The sequence below is a fragment of the Pelodiscus sinensis genome, chromosome 6 (assembly GCF_052426305.1).
Source record: "Pelodiscus sinensis isolate ZL-2025 chromosome 6, ASM5242630v1, whole genome shotgun sequence".
In the NCBI taxonomy this organism is placed as follows: Eukaryota; Metazoa; Chordata; order Testudines; family Trionychidae; genus Pelodiscus; species Pelodiscus sinensis.
The window spans coordinates 3,751,244-3,770,168 of record NC_143057.1 but is presented as its reverse complement, the minus strand read 5'-3'; the positions used below and the strand labels follow the sequence as shown (position 1 = coordinate 3,770,168).

The following is an 18,925-nucleotide window of genomic DNA, read 5'->3' as shown; positions in this document are numbered from 1 at the left end:
CAAAAGCCTTGTGTAGGGTTGTGCATGATCGCTACACTGTCACAAACAGCTAAATCAGCAAGAGACTCCAAAGGAGGGTCCCCTCATCTAGGTTTCTAAACAGTGCCAGAAACAGAAATGGAGCAACATTACAAAAACTCCTGGACTCTCCCTCTGCTCTTAGTAGCCTTAGGGAACTACTATAGATAGAGGGAGCACAGGCAAAACGCTGGGGGCATGGATGGAAGGAAAGGAACGAGTAGATGAACCGGGGGCTATGAAAAAAGATAGAGCAAGAGAGAAACTATGGAGGGGACAGACCAACTATAGAGCATGGAAGAGGTTTCCCCTAAAAGGCAACAAGGGCAGTGAAGTTTTGCAAAAACCAAAATTCCAAGTTGTCCAAGTGCTGCAGGACACTGGGCACCATATTTTGCCATCCCTGACTGTACCATTTTAATTTTGCATTTCATAAGGAACTTGGGCCTGTTCTGATCATTGCAACAAACCGTTAATGCCCTGCAGTGAGATTTCACGTTGTTATCATAGCCTGATGGGGAAGCGTAGACACCAGAGGGAGCTCTGAGTGCATTCTATAGTGCTGTAGGTGACTGGAGCTGTGTATTAGCAAAGTTCTTAAGTCTTAAATTTCTGTGCTGTGGACCACCTGAGAGCTGTTCTTATGGAACATTTCCCCTCCCTACATCCCACTACCCCACTTGAATTGAAGCAAATACTCTCAAGGCCCCTTCTCTGAAGCCATCCTTTAGATCAGAATTATGCATTAAGGGTTCACAATTTATGCAGCAGTATTACAATATTATTCTCTGAGGAAAGATTATTATTACAACGGTGTTGGGAGTACGCGAATAAATTAGAGGCTAAAGGCTTCACAAGAATATTGTAGTTATAAAAACCCTCAAGCATTAGAAACAGAAAACTCGGAGCTGGGGATTGAATTTCAAAGAAACCCAAACGTCAAACACTGCAGCAAAGCCAAGTTGTCACAGCACGGCTCGTGACATCTTCCAACTGAGAGCATCGCTACCACTAGTCTGGTACAATGACTGAACCACCGCCATCGTTTAGGCTCATCTCCAATGTATTTTCATGAGGAGTTTAATAATCTGCTGCAGCTGTGGACTAAGCTTATATTTAGAAACTATGTACTTGCACAGACAAGTACAGTCCCAACTGTAAGTATGTTTTCCCACCACAGTAAGCTTTTCTCTGGTCAGTTCAGAAGCATGATTTAGTTATCTGGGTCTAAGCGGTTTCTCTATGCTAGTTCTCTATTCATCAATATTCTACAGCTGGTACTACATCAAGTCCCACTCAAGAACGGAGAAGGATGCCATTTATCTCATCTGCAATTTCTAACAATCCCTCTCTACAAGCAGTGGCTGGCTGTAACAGGCATTTAAGTTTGACACATGACCAATAGGGAAGAAACGAGGGGGTGTCATGGGCTAAATGAAACTCAAGGAAAATGGTCTCCCAATGCATTTTACTTCTTGTCTGGCAATGTACTGGTAAAAACTACACAATTTAGTTACTGGGCGCAAAGAGGTAACCACTTATTAGAGATGTAATAGTGTAGTCGATTAACCGAGAAACTTTTGCGTATCGGTCAATACTACAGACTACATGCATCCCTCCCCCAGCATCGCAGATCAGTCCTGGCTCATGCAGGGTCCGGGACCTACCCCTGCTGAGGCTCTGCATTTAAAGTGTATTAGGAACCAGGCACGCAGGCAGCCTGGTTCAGTTCCGGCATGCGCAGGGTCTGGAATCTCAGCCCCCTCCCCCTGGACAGAGGCTGCTGCCACCCTGCGCTGCTGCTTCTTTATCAGAAATCAGAAAGGACCACGGTGGCCATCTAGTTTGACCCTCCCCCTCCCGGTACGTCAAAGGTCAGAAAACGTCCCCAAAGTATGACCCACAACACATCTTTTAGAAAAACATCCCATCTTGATTTAAAAATTACCAGCAATGGAGAGTCCACAATAATGCTTGGGAAGTTGTTCCAATGGTTAATCATGCCCACTGTTAAAAATGTACTCCTGATTTCCAGTCCTGAGTTTGTCTAGCTCCATCTAGACATAGCTGGAGTTGTGTAACGTAAGCTGACCTTCCAGATTTGGTACAGTACTGGGCTGAGAGAGAAAAGTACATTCTCCTCACCTCATTTTCACCTTACCCCTCTATTCCAAGTGTGAGTGCCCAAAGGACTGGTTATGCATTCTGATGCTCAGATTTGATTTCTTGCATTCTCTGTTCCTACAAAGCTGAGTGCCCACCATGGATGCTAATAACATTACCAAGAAACATCAGAATGGAACTTAATTGTCAAGGTCACTGTCACCAAAAGAAACAGCACCTTTGTGATTAAAATCTACCACTGTCCAAGAAAACCACAAGCACCAATAGACACTGGAACAGTTTCTGCTATTTTCTCAAGACTACAACCGTTTACATTTCAAAAGCTGCCCAATCAAAAAGGCTAGGGTTGGGATTCTCAGAAGGGTTTGGGTAACTCAGAACCCGAGTCCCAATGTATTTTAGTGGGAACTGCAATCCTAAGTCACTTAGAGGCTTTTTGAAAAACCCATCCTAGTAACGTAAATTCAGCTAAGTTTGATGGGTGGCAACCTCGACTCCCATCTCACCAGAGAAAGCCTCTTACTTCTAAGTAAAATTTTCAATCTCAGGTCAAACAACTAGAACATGCATGTTTCAGTTCACAGGTCTCCTCTCCCCCCCACCCCTCCCCCATGGTCTTGTTTTTGCTAGGAACACACTTATGTCCCCCATTAAGCAACAAGAAATGGACATCAAAAAAGTACCGCACAGCAGAATCCATTTAAACCACCTCAGTTCAAGTGTCTAGAAATAAAACTAAATAAAAAAAGATGTATGTAATGCTTGTATTACATGAGCTAAGGTCACAGTAACCAAAGAATGTTCTGGCTTGTTTGTTGTTCACATTTGACAGCACTCTGTCTAGCTTGTTTTCCATAGTAAAGCTTTTGCAAAATGGTGGAAGGAGAAGAACTAATAAGTTTCTGGGAGATGCAAAGATAGTTGCATCTAAACTATTTTAATTTATTTCACTAAACTGTCCGGATTCCATGTTTATAGCATATTTTAGCTATTAATCCACATGTAAAACATAGTTTTACAGAACAAAGCATTGCTGACATACAAGATTAAAAGCTGTGTTCATGAAACTATGCCCTTACACACGGTGTTAATATTTTACATGACTAAAAGCTACTCTTCCCCCCCCCCATGCAAAGCTTTTGCTTTTTAGTTCATCTTGAACAATGAAAACCTAGTAGTCAGTATCACTTTCTCTTTCAAATGGCAATGTTTAGAATACAAAGATTGCAAGAGAACATTAAAGACCAACTAGAAGGGAAGGGCTTGTTCATGCCTTTTTCAGATGGGAAAACAGGATAATGGTTTAAGAACTCTTGTAAAAAAAATACACGCATTAAAATTTTGAGACTATGCTATCTGAGTGTCCTTTAAAACTGAGTATTGAAAAAGACACTCAAAGCATGTGACACACCCAACTCCTCAACAGGTTTCATCAGATTTTATAATTCTTCCATCTTAAGTACTAAAGCACCCCACCTATCCCAAGTAAAGGTCAGTTCTCCTTGCAAATTGTACAATTAAGTTTAAATACTGAAATCTGCATGGACTTCTTAAAACTAAGGCAATGCAAATGTTCTTGAAGTTGTTGAGAATTTCTTTTCAAGTATGCACTGTAAAATGGACACCATGTAATATCTCCCTCACAGTGAAAACTGCAGTGAGATTTGCACCTAAAGCAAATCTGTTTAGTAGGACTGTAACAAGTTCTCCTCAAACACTTAATGTAAGCCCTTGTCTAGGTTAGCAACAGTGACAGTACAAGCAGAGAGAAGTCACTGAGAAAACTGTTCAACCTTATCTAAAGTCTTGAAAGATATCCAAGTGTGATTTTATCACCACCAGCCTTTCAGATTTAACGAATGTTAGCATTCTGCCCTCCCCTCCCACCCACAGATTTTTTCAAACCTCTGAGTGAGAAAACAACAACTTAAGTTGGTTTCTCAGTACAGATCTGGTCCAAGAAAGGATTTTATCATTTGCAGGCATATGATTCAGCATTTGGGGGACAAACTATAAACAAGGATCCATTGCGAGAACTCTTCTCAAGTCCCTTCCTGTAGATTTTCCTGTTGCTTGCACACTCACTACACAAAAGACAGACCTGCGATGCTGGGCACAACGTTAACTCATGACTACATTAGTGCTATGAAGTCTCAGAGTGGGAGCCACGTTAGTCTGTAGCTTTTAAATTCACAAGTAGTCCTGTGGCACCTTAGAGACTAACAGATATATAGAATATACAGTAACAGATCTACTATCTCAGGGTCTGCTTATAACATACCTCAGACAGACCAAGATAATCAGAACTAGCAATCTACACATTTCAAGTTTGTAATTATGCAACTGCTAGATTTTCAAAAGCAATGAATATCCACTACCTTCCATTCACCTCACCTGCAATCTGAAAGTCAGCAATGGAAGGTCTATACCAAATTTCAGCTTGCTTGACCTTCTTTTTTGCTGATCAGCTGATATTTGTCAACATACTTTTTTAAAAAAAAATTAGGAGCATGTTTTAAGTACAGGAATGTTATATCTCACAGTATAACCTTCCCAGCCCACTTCCCCTCAGAAGGCACCGGATAAATATATTTTTGAAGCCAAATTAATAATGAAAAAAATTCTGTTTATAAACTGCTTTCTAGAATAGTGCTAATTCTTTCAGAGTTTCATGAAAACAGGGCCTGAAATTCCACTACTATAAAAATGCCTTTATTCTTTGTCACCCACCCACTCTTGCAGTACTGTGTTGTCACTAAGAGGAAAAAAAAAATCAAACATCCCACAAATTTCCTGTTTCCCCTCAGACTGATATGCTCTCACACATTTATTTCTCTGCTTTGGTCTCCTCTTTGCTTCATTCCTTTAAATATTCCAGCTAACAGTACTGCAGAGACCAGACTAACTTCTCTTTCTCCTTGCTACCCACACACTGAATATGTCTAGAGCAAAGCAAGTAATGGGGTTTCACAAGAGTAAGGCTCAGATGTGTCAATCGCCCAGGCACCCAAAGATCATGTGGTCATTACAGAACAAGCTGTTGACATGCCCTTTACTAAGAGTATCGTCACCACAAAACTCAATCTCAATAAGGCTGCCCCCAAAATAAGCCACCTGAAGGAAAAATCTAGACTGTACCTATTAGGCAAAAGGCTCTAGCTCTCTAGTTGTCCCCAGGCCACTGATTATGATAAGCATTCATTGTATATGTTGTGGATCTGGAGAGAACTTAGACCTTCCATGTTACAGTACTTGTTTTAACAAACACATAAGGGCTACGTCTACACTGGCCCCTTTTCCGAAAGGGGCATGCTAAACTTCAAACTTCAGAATAGGGAAATCCGCGGGGGATTTAAATATCCCCCGCGGGATTTAAATAAAGATGTCCGCCGCTTTTTTCCAGCTTTGAAGTAGGAATAAGAGATCCTCTGGAATAGGGCTTTATTCCGGAGGATCGGGCCAGTCTAGACGCTCTTTTCCGGCTTATCTACAAGCCGGAAAAAAGCGGCGGACATCTTTATTTAAATCCCGCGGGGGATATTTAAATCCCCCGCGGATTTCCCTATTCTGAAGTTTAAAATTAGCATGCCCCTTTTGGAAAAGGGGCCAGTGTAGATGTAGCCAACCTGTATACATTAAGGTTATGTCTATAATGGAAATCAAACCACAAAACATTTGTTGTTCAGGTGTTAAAAAAACCCTGCAAGACTAAAGTTTTGTTGCATCAAATGCCAATACGGCTAGCGGGCTGTCGGCAGGAGTGCTTCTGCTGACAAATTACACCCTGATTGTAGGGGGTGGAAGTATTTTGACAGCCGACAAATAGTGGCTGCAGTGCCTGACTTTTAGAGCAGGTCAACGCTACAGGGCAATGCTGACCTAAGTTATACAACTCCAGCTACATGATTAGCATATCTGGAGACAATGTACCTTAGGTCGAGTTACCTTAGAATCTCCATTGCGGGGGGCTGACCGGACAAACTTCTGTCCATTTCTCTTACAGTTCTCGTTCTGGTGGCGTACCAGAGCCAATGAGAAAGTCATCAGCATTCGATTTAGTGGGTCTTTACTAGACCCGTTAAATTGACTCCCGTAGGATTGATAATCACAGCTCCCATCTCCATGTGTAAGTGTAGACTTGCTCATAACACCAATGTGTTGACACAACCGTGCTGCAAAGAAAGCTATGTAGTATAGACAAAGCCTAAGGCCTTGTCTACATTCCACCCTGGTTGATCTAACATACACAACTTCAGCTGTGTGAATAGCATAGCTGAAATTGACGTACTTAGACCTACTTACTTACTGCATGGAAGATGTTGCAGGTCTGCAGCTGATGGTCTCCTGTCAACTCTGCCTACTTTTCTCCTCCTGGTATAGTACCAGAGTTGATGGGAGAGCATTTGGAGGTCGATTTATCACATCTAAGCAGATGTGACAAATCTATGCCAGTGGATCGATCACTGCAGTAAGCCCTGAAGAGAGGTATACTTTACCTAACAACATCTTGCAAGACTATTTAAAACACAAGAAGAAGTATTCTTGCTGCCGTACGAGCATTTTCCAAGATGAAACATTCACAGAAAATCTTCGAAGGTGGGACAGCAAGTTGAATCAACACTGAAAGTGACATTTTCCATTTCACTTAGAAAGTTAAAGATTGAAATCCGTACTTCCCAGTTTTGTTGGGTTTGTAAAATCTAAAATCAGCTAGGCGGAACCAGTTGTAACGTTAACATTCCAGAAGTACTGAAGTATGTACGGCTCAATCATTCACGTGCCTATGATGGATAACAGTTTTAACAACACAGCAATTCTAGCATAAACTTTTATGTAAAATATTACTATTTGTATTTTTGTAGCACCTAAGACCATGCCAGACCAGAACCCCAATGTGATAGGTAGTGTACAAATGTATGTGATTCAAAAGTGGGTTACAAGTAGCCTTTTCATATAAAGCAACTAATTATATATTCTAGTGATTCATCTCAACACTAAATACCCAGGAATAGTTTAGGTAATTTATTCAAAATCTCACCTATCAGCAATAAAATATTTTCAAACAGATTACTCCAAAAGCTTCAGACTAAACATAAATAGTAAACCTGCCAACTCTACTTTTTCTGACTATAAAAAAAATTAAGTTCTATGGGTGTTTTCTTTAGCATCTAACAAATAAGAATCTGCAAAATCTTCAACAGAAGAGCAATTTATTCTCTTCTGTTCTTTCAGCTCTAAAGAACCATCTGAGTACTGTCCACTTTTAGCTCACATAGCTCATGTGAAGTACGTATTTACTCTGTTGCTCATATGTTTTGTTTTATTTTCAATTTATTTTGTCAACACAATGGCCAAAATAATTTGTAAAAAATGTAGCTGCCATCACACACATGTACTACAAAATACTTTAAAGAAGGAAGAAGATGTTACAAACTAGACGGTGAAGTGTTTTAAGATACAATTATAGGAACACCAATGACATCATACTTTTTTGTTTGTTTTTAATATACTATTAAGAGTAGCAGTAACTATCATTTACTGCATGTTTGGACAGTGCTTTGCTAATGGTATCCTGACTTGAGACCTCTCACCACTTCTGCAATTAATTATAAATGCCACCACTGCTCACCTCCATTTACTGTAATCTTAGGAAAAACAGCTTTAATTTTCTCAGTGCCTTTTGGGGACTTGAAAGCACTTTATCTAATGAGCAACACTTTTTTGCCCCAGGTAGCTAATTTCCTCTTCTGACTGTCCTGTGTCTTTGTGAAACAAACTACACAAAGAGAGAACATTTAATACAGGAACAAGACCCCCATCCTCGCACGTGCCAGTATTTGCAGGACAGTTGCAAGCGCCATTAGCTTCTGTGGGACACCACGTAAGTGCAGCAGTGTATTCCCCAGCAAAAAGATTCAGGACAGTTGCATGGCTCAGAGATAAGTGGCACAGGAATCGATTATGTCTCGTATACATTTATGGACTTTCATAATTTCTCACATTGCTAACATTTTAACGTTGCCAGCATCAGTGGAAGAAACTTTGAAAACAGTAAGTTTTATTCATAGTTGTTCCTGCTCAGAAGAATTTCCTGATACTTCTGAAGACTAAATTCACAGAACTCGTTCTGTAGAAAAAGAATATACGGAGTTCTCCCAGGAACTAGTGTTTATTGTCTCACTGTTTCTTTGAACACCATTTGTCTTATACTGACAAATTATAACAGAGTGAAGTCTTTGGAGCACAAACTGGGAAGATGGGGGGGGGGTGTTTGTTTTTTGTTCTGCTTTTATACAGCACCTAATAATATGGTGTCCTGGTCCATGATCATAATAATAATGATACCTCAGGTAAGTTAAACACACACTTCTTAAAATGGCCCTGAAACTTGTCTAGCTTTGGTAGAATCTGTCACTGAAGTAGCCAGCGTTGGGGTCTGGCAGATCAGCTAAGGAATTGCTACAGAATCCATACACCCAAGTCTAAACCATCATAATTTAAAGTAAGCTATCCAAATAGCAAAATGGAAAATAGCCAGCCCAGTCCTCCAAGGATTCTCTGCCCTTTCTACAAGGTACTGCGTGCCCTCAATTCCTACTTCATGCAAATGGGAGAAAACTGTAATTCTCTTAAAAGTGCCCAGTCTTACTGCCACTGACTCAAGTTAGCCTGGTGACTGAGTACATAAAAAACAAATGCAGGCAGAGGGCACATAGCTTTTAAGAATCTCAATCAGAAACCATACAAAATAAGACAACTTGGTTAAGAGAGTCAGGAACCTTATTTGCAAGTATTGCACAAGGTCAGACCACCACAGTTAGGTTAGTTCTTACCAGGAGGCTTCCTAAACAAAATCTCAGAACAGAAATGGATCCTGCTCTAAGCAATGAAACAGGAGAAAGAACAGAAAATGCCACAGATTTCAAGCGTGAGAAGAGCAGGAGAAGGAAAATGCTTACTACATTCAAAGCATTCAAGAGAGAGCATATTTCAGCAACAATATCTTGCGCAGCAGAAATTGCTGCACTCTGAAAAGAAAGGGCAGTTACTGGGATGTTGTGGCAGCCAGCTGGCTCTTAAATGAGTTTAGAAAAGACCACATAAAGCGTTTCCTACAATAATTTTAGAACTAAAAGTGATGGGGGAGGCAGACCCCTTCTGGACGCTCACTTAAGTCATATCTACACTTAATACACTGCATCAGCTGTGGAAGAGCTTCTCAGGTAGACACAAGAAACCCTCCCATCAACTCGCTATTGTCTGCGCCTAGCAGCCAGGTCAATATCACAATGTCCTTTGGGGGGACGGACTGCTCACAGCCCAGAGGACACAGCTCTACTGATGCACAGTTCACTGTGCCAAGTAAAAGTGCCCAGGCTGGGTTTTCAGCCCCGGTGCAGGTGCAGCTCCAGGGGCAGGCACTGGTAAGGTGGCAGAGCAGTCCCAGCGAGGGATGTAGAACCCCACTCAATCAGCGAACCGGGCAAGTGTTTTAAATGGGGGAGGGGGGGCTGGAGCCACAGAGGGGGGCTGCTCCGGCCAGGCTGGCGCCCAGGACAGGCCCTGCAGCCCCCACGCGCTAACCGGTTGGCAATTCCCATCGCTAGCGCCAGCCAGCACCAACCGGGGGGGGGGGGGTCCCGTTTAAAACGCGAATCGGTTAAACGGTCCCGCCCGGGAGGGGGGGCGGGGCTCACAGCACCGGGGTGGGGGGGGGGGGCTGTTCCAGCGCCGCCGGGCCCCTCCAGTCGCGCCACGGGTGGGGGCTGGAGCAGTTGCCCCTCCCCACAGCCCGACCCGGCAGCAGCGCAGGGGGATGCGCAGCGCCCAGCACAGGGGCCAGGCTCACCCCGATGCGGGGGGGGGGGGGGGAATGTGCAGCCCCCCGTTGACTCCCGTAGCGCGGAGCTGCCCCCCCCCCGCGCACCTTCGGCGATGACGCGCTTGACGCGCAGCTTCATGTCGCCCAGCTCCACCGTCTGCCCCACGAAGTCGTGCTGGTCTCGGCTGGCGGCGCCCAGGGCGCCGGGCCCCGCCAGGAAGTCCCAGGCCGACTGCAGCAGCGACATGGCCCCGCCGGCCTGAGGGGGGAGCCGGGCCCTCCCCGCCGGCCACCGTACCCCGCCGGGCGCCGCTTCCGCCAATGTGGCGTCACGCCGTGACCTCACCGCGCCGCCTCCAGCGGGGCCGGCCCCGCATCCGGAGCCCCGCCCCTCACTGTCGCGCGGCAGGGAGCCAGCCCGGCCCGGTGGGCGGGGCCTGAGGGTAGTTCTGCCGCGCGCGGGGGGCGCCTGCATTCCCAAGGGAGGGCGGCGAGCGATGGGTGCGCAGAGGCAGGAGGGGAACGCACGCTCTGCGGGGGGGGCAGGCCACACCTGCACCAGGGGGACCCACTCCCGAAGAAATCCATTCACCTGCAGGGTGCAGGCCTGTCACACTATAGCCGCTACATCGAGTTTATTTTTTAGGCCTGGCCAACTGAGGTGGCATCAAATTCAGGATCGCTAAATGAGTAGAGCCCTGCAATTCTGCACATTATCCCTGCAGGTATCTGCATACACAGGTATAGATGCGGACAGCTGCAGCTCATTTTTGCAGATACAAATTTTTGTATTGGTGCAGGGCTCGGACAAAATTTATAACCTTATGCAAAGGCATAGACCTGAGAATGAAATCTGTGAATGTGATAAACTAGCTGCAGTCACTCCCAGAATATTCATCAACATGCTGGAGTTTCGTAATGGAAGCAGCCTTGAGATAAACACCAATTAACAATTAGATGACTCCAGTATGATACGCCAAAACCCATACTAGACTCCGGTTGAAGCTACACCAGACTAACATGGCTACATTGCTATTACTAGACTCAAGTTGGCACTTAAAACTATAAAAGGGGTTGTTTAGCTATGATGCTTTATATTAGTCCTCAGACGACAATTTAGGAGTATCAGATTGTGACTGACAGAATTGGGCCCCTTCTTTGTGCCTAGCCCTAGCCCTAACCCAACTTTTCCACAGGTGAGACATTTATAAAAACTCCATGGCAGTCAGGGAGTCAGTGAACAAGGCTGGCTGACTGGCTGGTTTTCCATCAGATGTTTGCCAAGGAGTGACATGTTTTCCCAGCACTTCTCAATTGTATCAAATCAATATTTTCTGACAGAAAACTAGGCCTTTGGGATGCTTTCAAGTAGCTCTAGCACCAGCCACCTCAAAAACATGCAGTGAAGAGAGCATTTGGATGAGGCACTCAAAGGACCCGAGTCTTATAGCCCATGACGTAGCACTAGTGTGAAGAGACAAGTGCAGAATCAGGCTGTAGTGTCTGTTAGTGGATGAGTAGGAGGAAAAAGGCCCTATGACGGGGATGGCGTTGGCAGGAGTTGTATGAATAAATAGCAGCAGGAAGTAGGCATACTTGACATTGCTCAGCAGTGACATAACTCATTAAGCAACAATCACCTTATTTACTTCTTATCTCTGGCTAGTATCGGCATGCAAAGATTGCAATCTTTTCTCCAGCCTTGTGCACTGAAGCCCACATCTAATGCTTCCCACGTCAAGGGCAGAATTAACTCTCTGTTCCTTCTATTTGTCCATGGCAGAAGATAGAACTTTGCAGTGTCCACTTGTTACCCTGCCCAGCCCTTGCCTCAGATCAATTTTGCAATTAGTTTAGAAGATTGATCTGATTTGGGCAGAAAAGCTAACTTCTGGGTCTGTGTACAACTGTAGACGGCAAGCCCTATTTGCTAAATATGACAGAAGTGAGAGACACCATCCATTGACAAGCTCTTCAAAAGTCCCTTCGATTTACAAGCTGCTATTCTGGAGGGACAATTAGTAGCCAGGATCTCCCCGCTCCTTTGATACTGCAGCTCTGTCCACATCAAAGCCTATAGCTGTCAACCTGTAAAGCAGAAACTTGAGAGATTTCCCAGAGCAGTCCAAATGACTACAAAAGATTTCCCCTTGAAAGACTAAGGTCATAGTGAAATGTTATCTAACGGGTTATTAACAAGCAAGTGAAATCTTAACTCTTTCTGCATATACTGAAGACGTATCATTGAGACTTGCCCCATAATAATTTTTGAAAGGACACTGGGCAGATTTGTTTAGTACAGGCAGTCCCCGGGTTACATGGATCTGACTTACATCAGATCCCTACTTACAAACGGGGTGAGGCAACCCCGCACTAGCTGCTTCCCCCCAGTAGACCAGGGAGACGCAAAGCTAGTGCCCCCCCCCCCCCCCAGAAGACCAGGGAGATGCGGAGCGGCTTTTCTCAGCAGACACCTCAGCTTGAGAATAAAGGACTGAGGGAAGTGAGGTGTGGGAGAATAAAACTGAGCTCTGGAGAAATGTTTGGCTAGAGTTTCCCCTACAATATGTACCAGTTCCGACTTACATACAAATTCAACTTAAGAACAAACCTACAATCCCTATCTTGTACGTAACCCGGGGACTGCCTGTAATGCAAATGCAAAAATGGGAAGAGGCAATTCTCAGCCTGAGCTAGCTGTGAAATAGTAAATTTTACCTAATTTCTCAGCACACAATTAAAAAGTTCCTGCTATAACAGAAACGGACATATTGGGAGTACAGGAATCTGGCCTCAGCCCACACCCCACCTCAGCGGGATGGTTCAGAAGGAAGACAAACCCAGCCCTTGGCCTATGATCTCTTTTGTTGCTCTTCTGACTCATGCTACAAGCATGAGTCACCAGAGCAAACAAGGCAGGTTCTAACCCATTTTAACCTTAGTATCCTGGTTCCACCTACAGAAAGTCTCTCTCCCTTTGGAGGCCAGACAGGTCCCTTATTCCCAGAACAGATTTGACAACATAGGAGAAGGCATTTACTTACCATGGCTAACACTTTTACGTCAGATCTCAAAGGGCTCGCCGTGTGAGTCTGTATCTCCAAAAACAATGAGTCCGGTGGCACCTTAAAGACTGACATTTATTTGGATGCAAGGATTAGGGATGTGATACTGTGAATGGTTAACCTTTGAGCCTGGGCTCATCAGTTAACCTTCATGGTTACACGCAGCCCTCCCTCCCCCATGTTGCTGCCTCTAGATCAGTGGTAGCAGCACAGGGTGGGGCAGGTGCTAGATAGTATGGGTGGTGTCACATTATTGGATTTTAAGGGGAGCAGCCAGATCACTGCTGGGCTCATGGGGGGGAGGGGTGTTTGCCCCAAAGTCTGTAAAAAGTGGGTCATGTGAGGTGTCAAATGAAAGCTCATGTTCTACTGATTCTATGTATGCTACTCATGTACTTGTGTGATATCTGTATGTGAAGTTACAAATATGGACCCTGTGCTGATACTGGCCTGGACTGCCTGTTGTAAAGGAGGATTGTCCAATGAATGATTATGCTAATTAGCACAGTTCCAGGGACAATGGCTCTCAAGGTGCCCAATGTACACCTGAGGAATGCGTCTGGAACCTGCAAATCAGTCAGTATCTAATGGCTGCTGACATGGGACACAGGGATAGGTCATTTGCCCATATGACTCACTCCAGCTTGGAAGGTATCAGGGATGGATATAAAGTGCCATGAGGCAAACTCCATCTTGTCTTCAGTTCTGCCACTGATCCCAGATGCAGCCTTGCGAGGGACAGAGAGCCGGGAAAGACTGTCGACCCGTCCTGACACAGGGTGTACACTAGAGACTTTTAAGCTTGCTGTTTATAACATCTCTGCTGAGAGCCTGCCTCAAGAACTTGGTGATTGGTGCATGTAACATATTTTCTTTACAAAACTTACTCTCAATCTTTTCTTTCTTTTATTAAAAAACCTTTAGATTTTAGATTCTAAAGGATTGGCCCAGCGTGCTCTTGTGGGTAAGATCTAAAGTATAAACTCAACGGGGATTTGTGGCTGGTTCTTTGGGACCGGAAAGACCTGTTCAGGGTAGGTGGGATTGGGTTCTATAACCCTTCACCTGTGTGTTAGGTCTGGGGCTGATTGTGGCACACAAGGAGAGCTGAGGTGTCTCAGGGGTTTTGCTTGTGAGGATTCCTGCTGGCCGGATTGGCAGCTGAAGCTCTCAATGTGACTGGTTTGTGGCCTATTTGGGAAAGGCCTCCAGTCAGGGGCTGTAAGGAACTCTGTTTTTGAGCAATTCGCCCTAAGCAGATGCCCTCAGCGGTGTCCAGACCCGGCCCGGTCCATCACAACCTCCCACTGTGAAGATGGCGCCAAGCTCAGCTTAAGGTATGTCGACTTCAACTACATTTAGTTGCATATCTTAAGCCGATTTTCTGGGTCTAGTGTAGATCGGGCCCTAGTTACAGTTTGTAGACACTAATCCTTGGTGATATAGGCAGTGATCAGTGTGCCCCAATTCAAATTCAGAGGTAGGTGCTGGAGTTTGTGGCTCCTGACGCCTGCCTTTGTAAGAGTAGAATAAGACATCAGTGAAACCCTTAGTCGTGATTATTTCTGGGACAAAGACCATTCTCTTACCAACATTCCTTTGTCATCAATAACCTATGTGCTTCCCTTGCATATCTATATCTATATCTATATCTATATCTATATCTATATCTATATCTATATCTATATCTATATCTGAGTGCCTACATGCCAACACTTTTTCATAACAAGAAAGAAACCTCCCAAAACTCATTTTGGATTGCTTCAAGTGCTAAAAAGGTCATCTATCCATATGATTTTCTTAGCACTTGAAAAAGATACTTTGCCAGAGATAACACAAAGTGCAGCAGCACAATCCAATTTAAGTCACCACTACGGAACCACTGAAATTAAACACAAACGACACTCTTCAACAATTCCCCAAACTTTCAGTCCCCCCCACATTTTCTCCTCTACCTTGTGAGAATAAATGTACATTAACTGCCTTACGAAGGAGAAATTGTAACTCTTAACCACTTAGCAAACCCCTCTCTGACAGTACTGGAAGGCTAAGGGGGATAATTAACCAGCTATGCACCATGTTCCTTCTAGGTCATTGCTTCAAATGTAGCCTGTAGCAATGTCCATTAAAAGATGTGGGGACTTGTGAGAAGTGAGGGAATTGTCCCAGTCCAGTTGCCTCACAAAATGTGCCCTTACGACAAAAAGCACTGCTCTAGCTGGTACTGATTACGTTAGTGTCCAGGGAGACAGATACATTCCTCTCACTGTTTGTGTTGGTCCCAAGAGTCATGACTGAGACACTGGCAGGACAATCTGGACCAAGTCATATGTGGAGTGGATCTGAAAATGTCATTCAAGCACACAGAATTTGCACCACTGCCATGCCAGCGGCTCCTTCATTTATTGAAGAACATGAGTTGGGTCTAACATCAATTGTGCAAGCTTAATGGCACAGCCCTTTTTATATCGGATTCATAATCCATGTGCATTACTAACCTGTGTTTTCCCATCTGGTCTAACCCAGGGGCATGTTCCATTCCTCTCCAGGGCTTTTATCTTTGCATTAAGTTTGTGTGCAAGTAGGAGTGTTAGCGGCATGCATTCCTAAGTTTCATCACTGGCATAACCAAACATCAAACCCTGCATGGAGGCAGCAGAAAATAAAGCATCATTCCAAGGCACTTATTTGCATCTTCTGAGGAAGGGAAGAGGCATCTGTGCCATGGAGTTTGGGCGTAAGGTGTCACATGCTTATTTATGCATACAGCACTCTTAAATTCAAACAGCTGTCCAGGGTAATCCCTTCTTCTGAGAATCTCAGCCCGACAAGCATCGACTGGTTCCCAAGAAATAACTCTATCGCAGGAACCCAATCTAAGCAAAGACCAAGCACAGCCCTCGCACCCACCATCCACACAATAACCATAACCCAAAACGCCACACATTTGCTCACACTGAGAACTTGACAGACTAACAATGCCACTTGGTGACACCTACTAGAACAAAAACATTTAAATTTGTAGATTTAACCTTCAGAGCCATTAGATATGTGCAAGCAGCACTTGTTGAAACCAATGCACGCCAGATTTTCTTGGCCTTGTTATTAATCAATTAATATGTACAATATTTAGTTGAAACCCACTTGCTTTAATAGTCTGTGGATATATACGGAATAGTCTTTTTTTTAAAAACAAAGGATATGACTTAATGCTAATTAACTGACTTTGCAATGTATATTGGTCTGGGTTCTAAATACTTAAAATAAAGACAGATTACCTGGTCCCCAGCTCCTATGTTGTCTTTACTCTTGCCATAGAATCATAGAATACTAGGACTAGAAGGGACCTCAAGACGTCATCGAGTCCAGTCCCCTGCCCCTGCCCTCATGGCAGGACCAAATACTGTCAAGACCATCCCTGATGGACATTTATCTAACCTGCTCTTAAATATCTCCAGAGATGGGGATTCCACAACCTCCCTGGGCAATTTATTCCAGTGTTTGACCACCCTGACGGTTAGGAACTTTTTCCTAATGTCCATCCTAAACCTCCCAAAGATATACCTATCTCATAGAGCTGGAAAGGACCATGAGAGGTCATTGAGACCAGGACCCTACCCTCATGGCAGGACCATGTACCATCTCTGACAGATTTACCCCAGATCCCTGAATGGCCCCCTCAAGGATTGAACGTCACTGCTCCAGTAGCCCACTGTAGCAATTACATTAGTAGGAATACTGAAAATTTTTTTGCAAGACTGGCTTAAAATATGGAGATGAAATAAATAAATAACACATTTCGTTTCTTTTTATGTGTCTTTCTTTCTGAGCCTTAAGGACACAGGTAACGCAGCTAAAATATTGCCCACTGCCCCTGCCAGCTTACTTAAAGATTGCCCACAGCCCCCCGCAAACAGTTTGCTTAAAGCACAGCTTTTATTGCAAGCAGGGACAGGACTTGAACCCTCACACCCCATCTCCAGAAGTGGATGCCTTATCAACTTAACCAGCAACTCCTGCCACAAGTAGGGCAACTAAAATACTGCCCGCTGCCCCTGCCAGCAGGTGACTTGCTTAAAGAGCAGCTAAAATATTGCCCACTGCCCCTGCCAGAAGATTAAAGAATGCCAACTGCCAGCCGCTTGCTTAAAGTGTGGCTTTTAGTGCAGGTGGGAGCAGGACTTGGACCCACAAACCCAGTCTCCAGGGCTTGAAACCTCATCCACTTGCCCAACCACTCCTTCCACAGGTAACACAGCTAAAACATTGCCCCCTACCACTGCCAGCAGCTTACAACGCAGCTTGTAGCACAGTGACACTGTTGCTCCATTACAGAACTGCTCAGGGCATTACTAGGAGCATCCACCGGGTGTAGATGTTGTTCCATTACAGAATTGCAATGTGTATTACCGTAAGTGCCCAAGGGGTGTCAATGTTGCTCAATTACAGAAGAGCTATGTGTATTACCACAAGTGTCCACCAGCTGTTGCTATTGCACCATTTAAGATTTGCTATGTGTATTACTGTGAATGCCCATTGGGTGCCACTCTTGCTCCATTTCAGAATTCGTTTGTGTATTACTGTGAGAGTCCATACGGTGCCACTGTTGCTCCAGTACAGAATTGCTACGTGCATTACTAGGAGAGTCCACCGCCCGGGTGTCCATGTTGCTCATTACAGAATTGCTATGTGTATTAACGTGAGTGCTCACCGGATGCCACTGTTCTTCCATTGCACAATTGCTATGTGCATAACTGAGAGTCCTTGTTTCTCCATTGCAGAATAGCTACGTGTTCTACCACAACTGCCCACTAGGTATCGCTGTTGCCCAATTACAGAATGGCTATGTGTATTCCCTGGACACCCTAAATCACTGTTTCTTAAACTTTTAACACTAGTGTACCACAGACACAGTTTAAGAAACAATGATATAAACGATAGTAGTAAGCACCGAGCCATAACAGAGAGCACCACAGCTTGCAGCAGAAGGCAGGTCCCGTGGGATGCAGAGCATGCTGGTTTTGACTTGGACGAGAGCAGGAGTGATGAGGACAAAGGAGAATTAGGAAGACAAATCCCTCTTAAAGGGAGAGGTCAGCGGAGGAGGACATTTTAAAGCCTAAGACCTAAAGAGCTCAAAGCCACAGAGGCCCCAACCCTTCTTAATGGGGGCTCCTTCACCCTGAAGCAATAAGGGGGGCTCCTCGAGTTGGAGCGTGAGAGGGAAAAGACCTTACCCCCTTGTTCCAGAGCAGAAATTTTGCCCTGCCGAAGGAGACCACAACCCTCTTTACAGGGAGCTCCCGAAGCCAGGGGCATTACAATGGGCCGGAGCGAAAAGCGCTCCAAGGGGAGACCTGCACTGGCTCCCTCAGTAGAGGGTGGGCTCTTTGGCCAGCAAGTCTCAGTGGCCCAGACCAGAGAAAAGGGAGGACCTGCACCCTTCTTACAGGGAGAGGTCAACCTTCCAGGGCATTTAAAATCCCACCTCCTAAAGGGCTCAGAGCCACAGAAACCTCAACCCTTCTTAAACGGGAATGGCTCAGCCTCACCTCCTGAAGGGGTCCATAAGGTATTTTGCCTGGCCAGGACTGGACCTTGATCCCTGCTTACAGGGAGGTCCTTTTACTAGGCACCTCGAGGGGAAATAAACCTCTGCAGAGAAGTGTCCACCCCGAACCCTTCTTCCGGGGGAACACAGCTGTAGCAAAAATGCATACTTTAATATTGGTTCTAAATTGATAAGTATGATGGTGCAGAATGATTTGACATAATGACTTGCTTCTAAGTTCTGTACCTTCTATTTCTCTCTGTGTCTCTCACGATTAGATTATGTTTTCTGTAAGGCCTTGCTCCCTGTTAGTATTGCAAATTAAGCTGTACCCTTTGTAACTCT

General features: G+C 44.6%; 1 protein-coding gene across 4 annotated transcripts in view; it reads right to left on the bottom strand.

The window, feature by feature from the left end:
• The window catches only part of GAK (cyclin G associated kinase), an 81,650-nt gene extending 71,352 nt beyond the window's left edge, over nucleotides 1–10,298 (bottom strand). For 2 of the 4 annotated variants that reach the window (XM_075931303.2, XM_075931306.2), the window contains exon 1: nucleotides 10,070–10,298. In XM_075931303.2, coding sequence (XP_075787418.2) covers nucleotides 10,070–10,211 — 142 coding nt within the window. In that variant the 5' untranslated portion in view covers nucleotides 10,212–10,298. The remainder of the gene's footprint in view (nucleotides 1–10,069) is intronic. The other 2 variants (XM_075931308.2, XM_075931304.2) reach the window with 1 other exon arrangement.
• Between the last annotated feature and the right edge of the window lie 8,627 nt (nucleotides 10,299–18,925).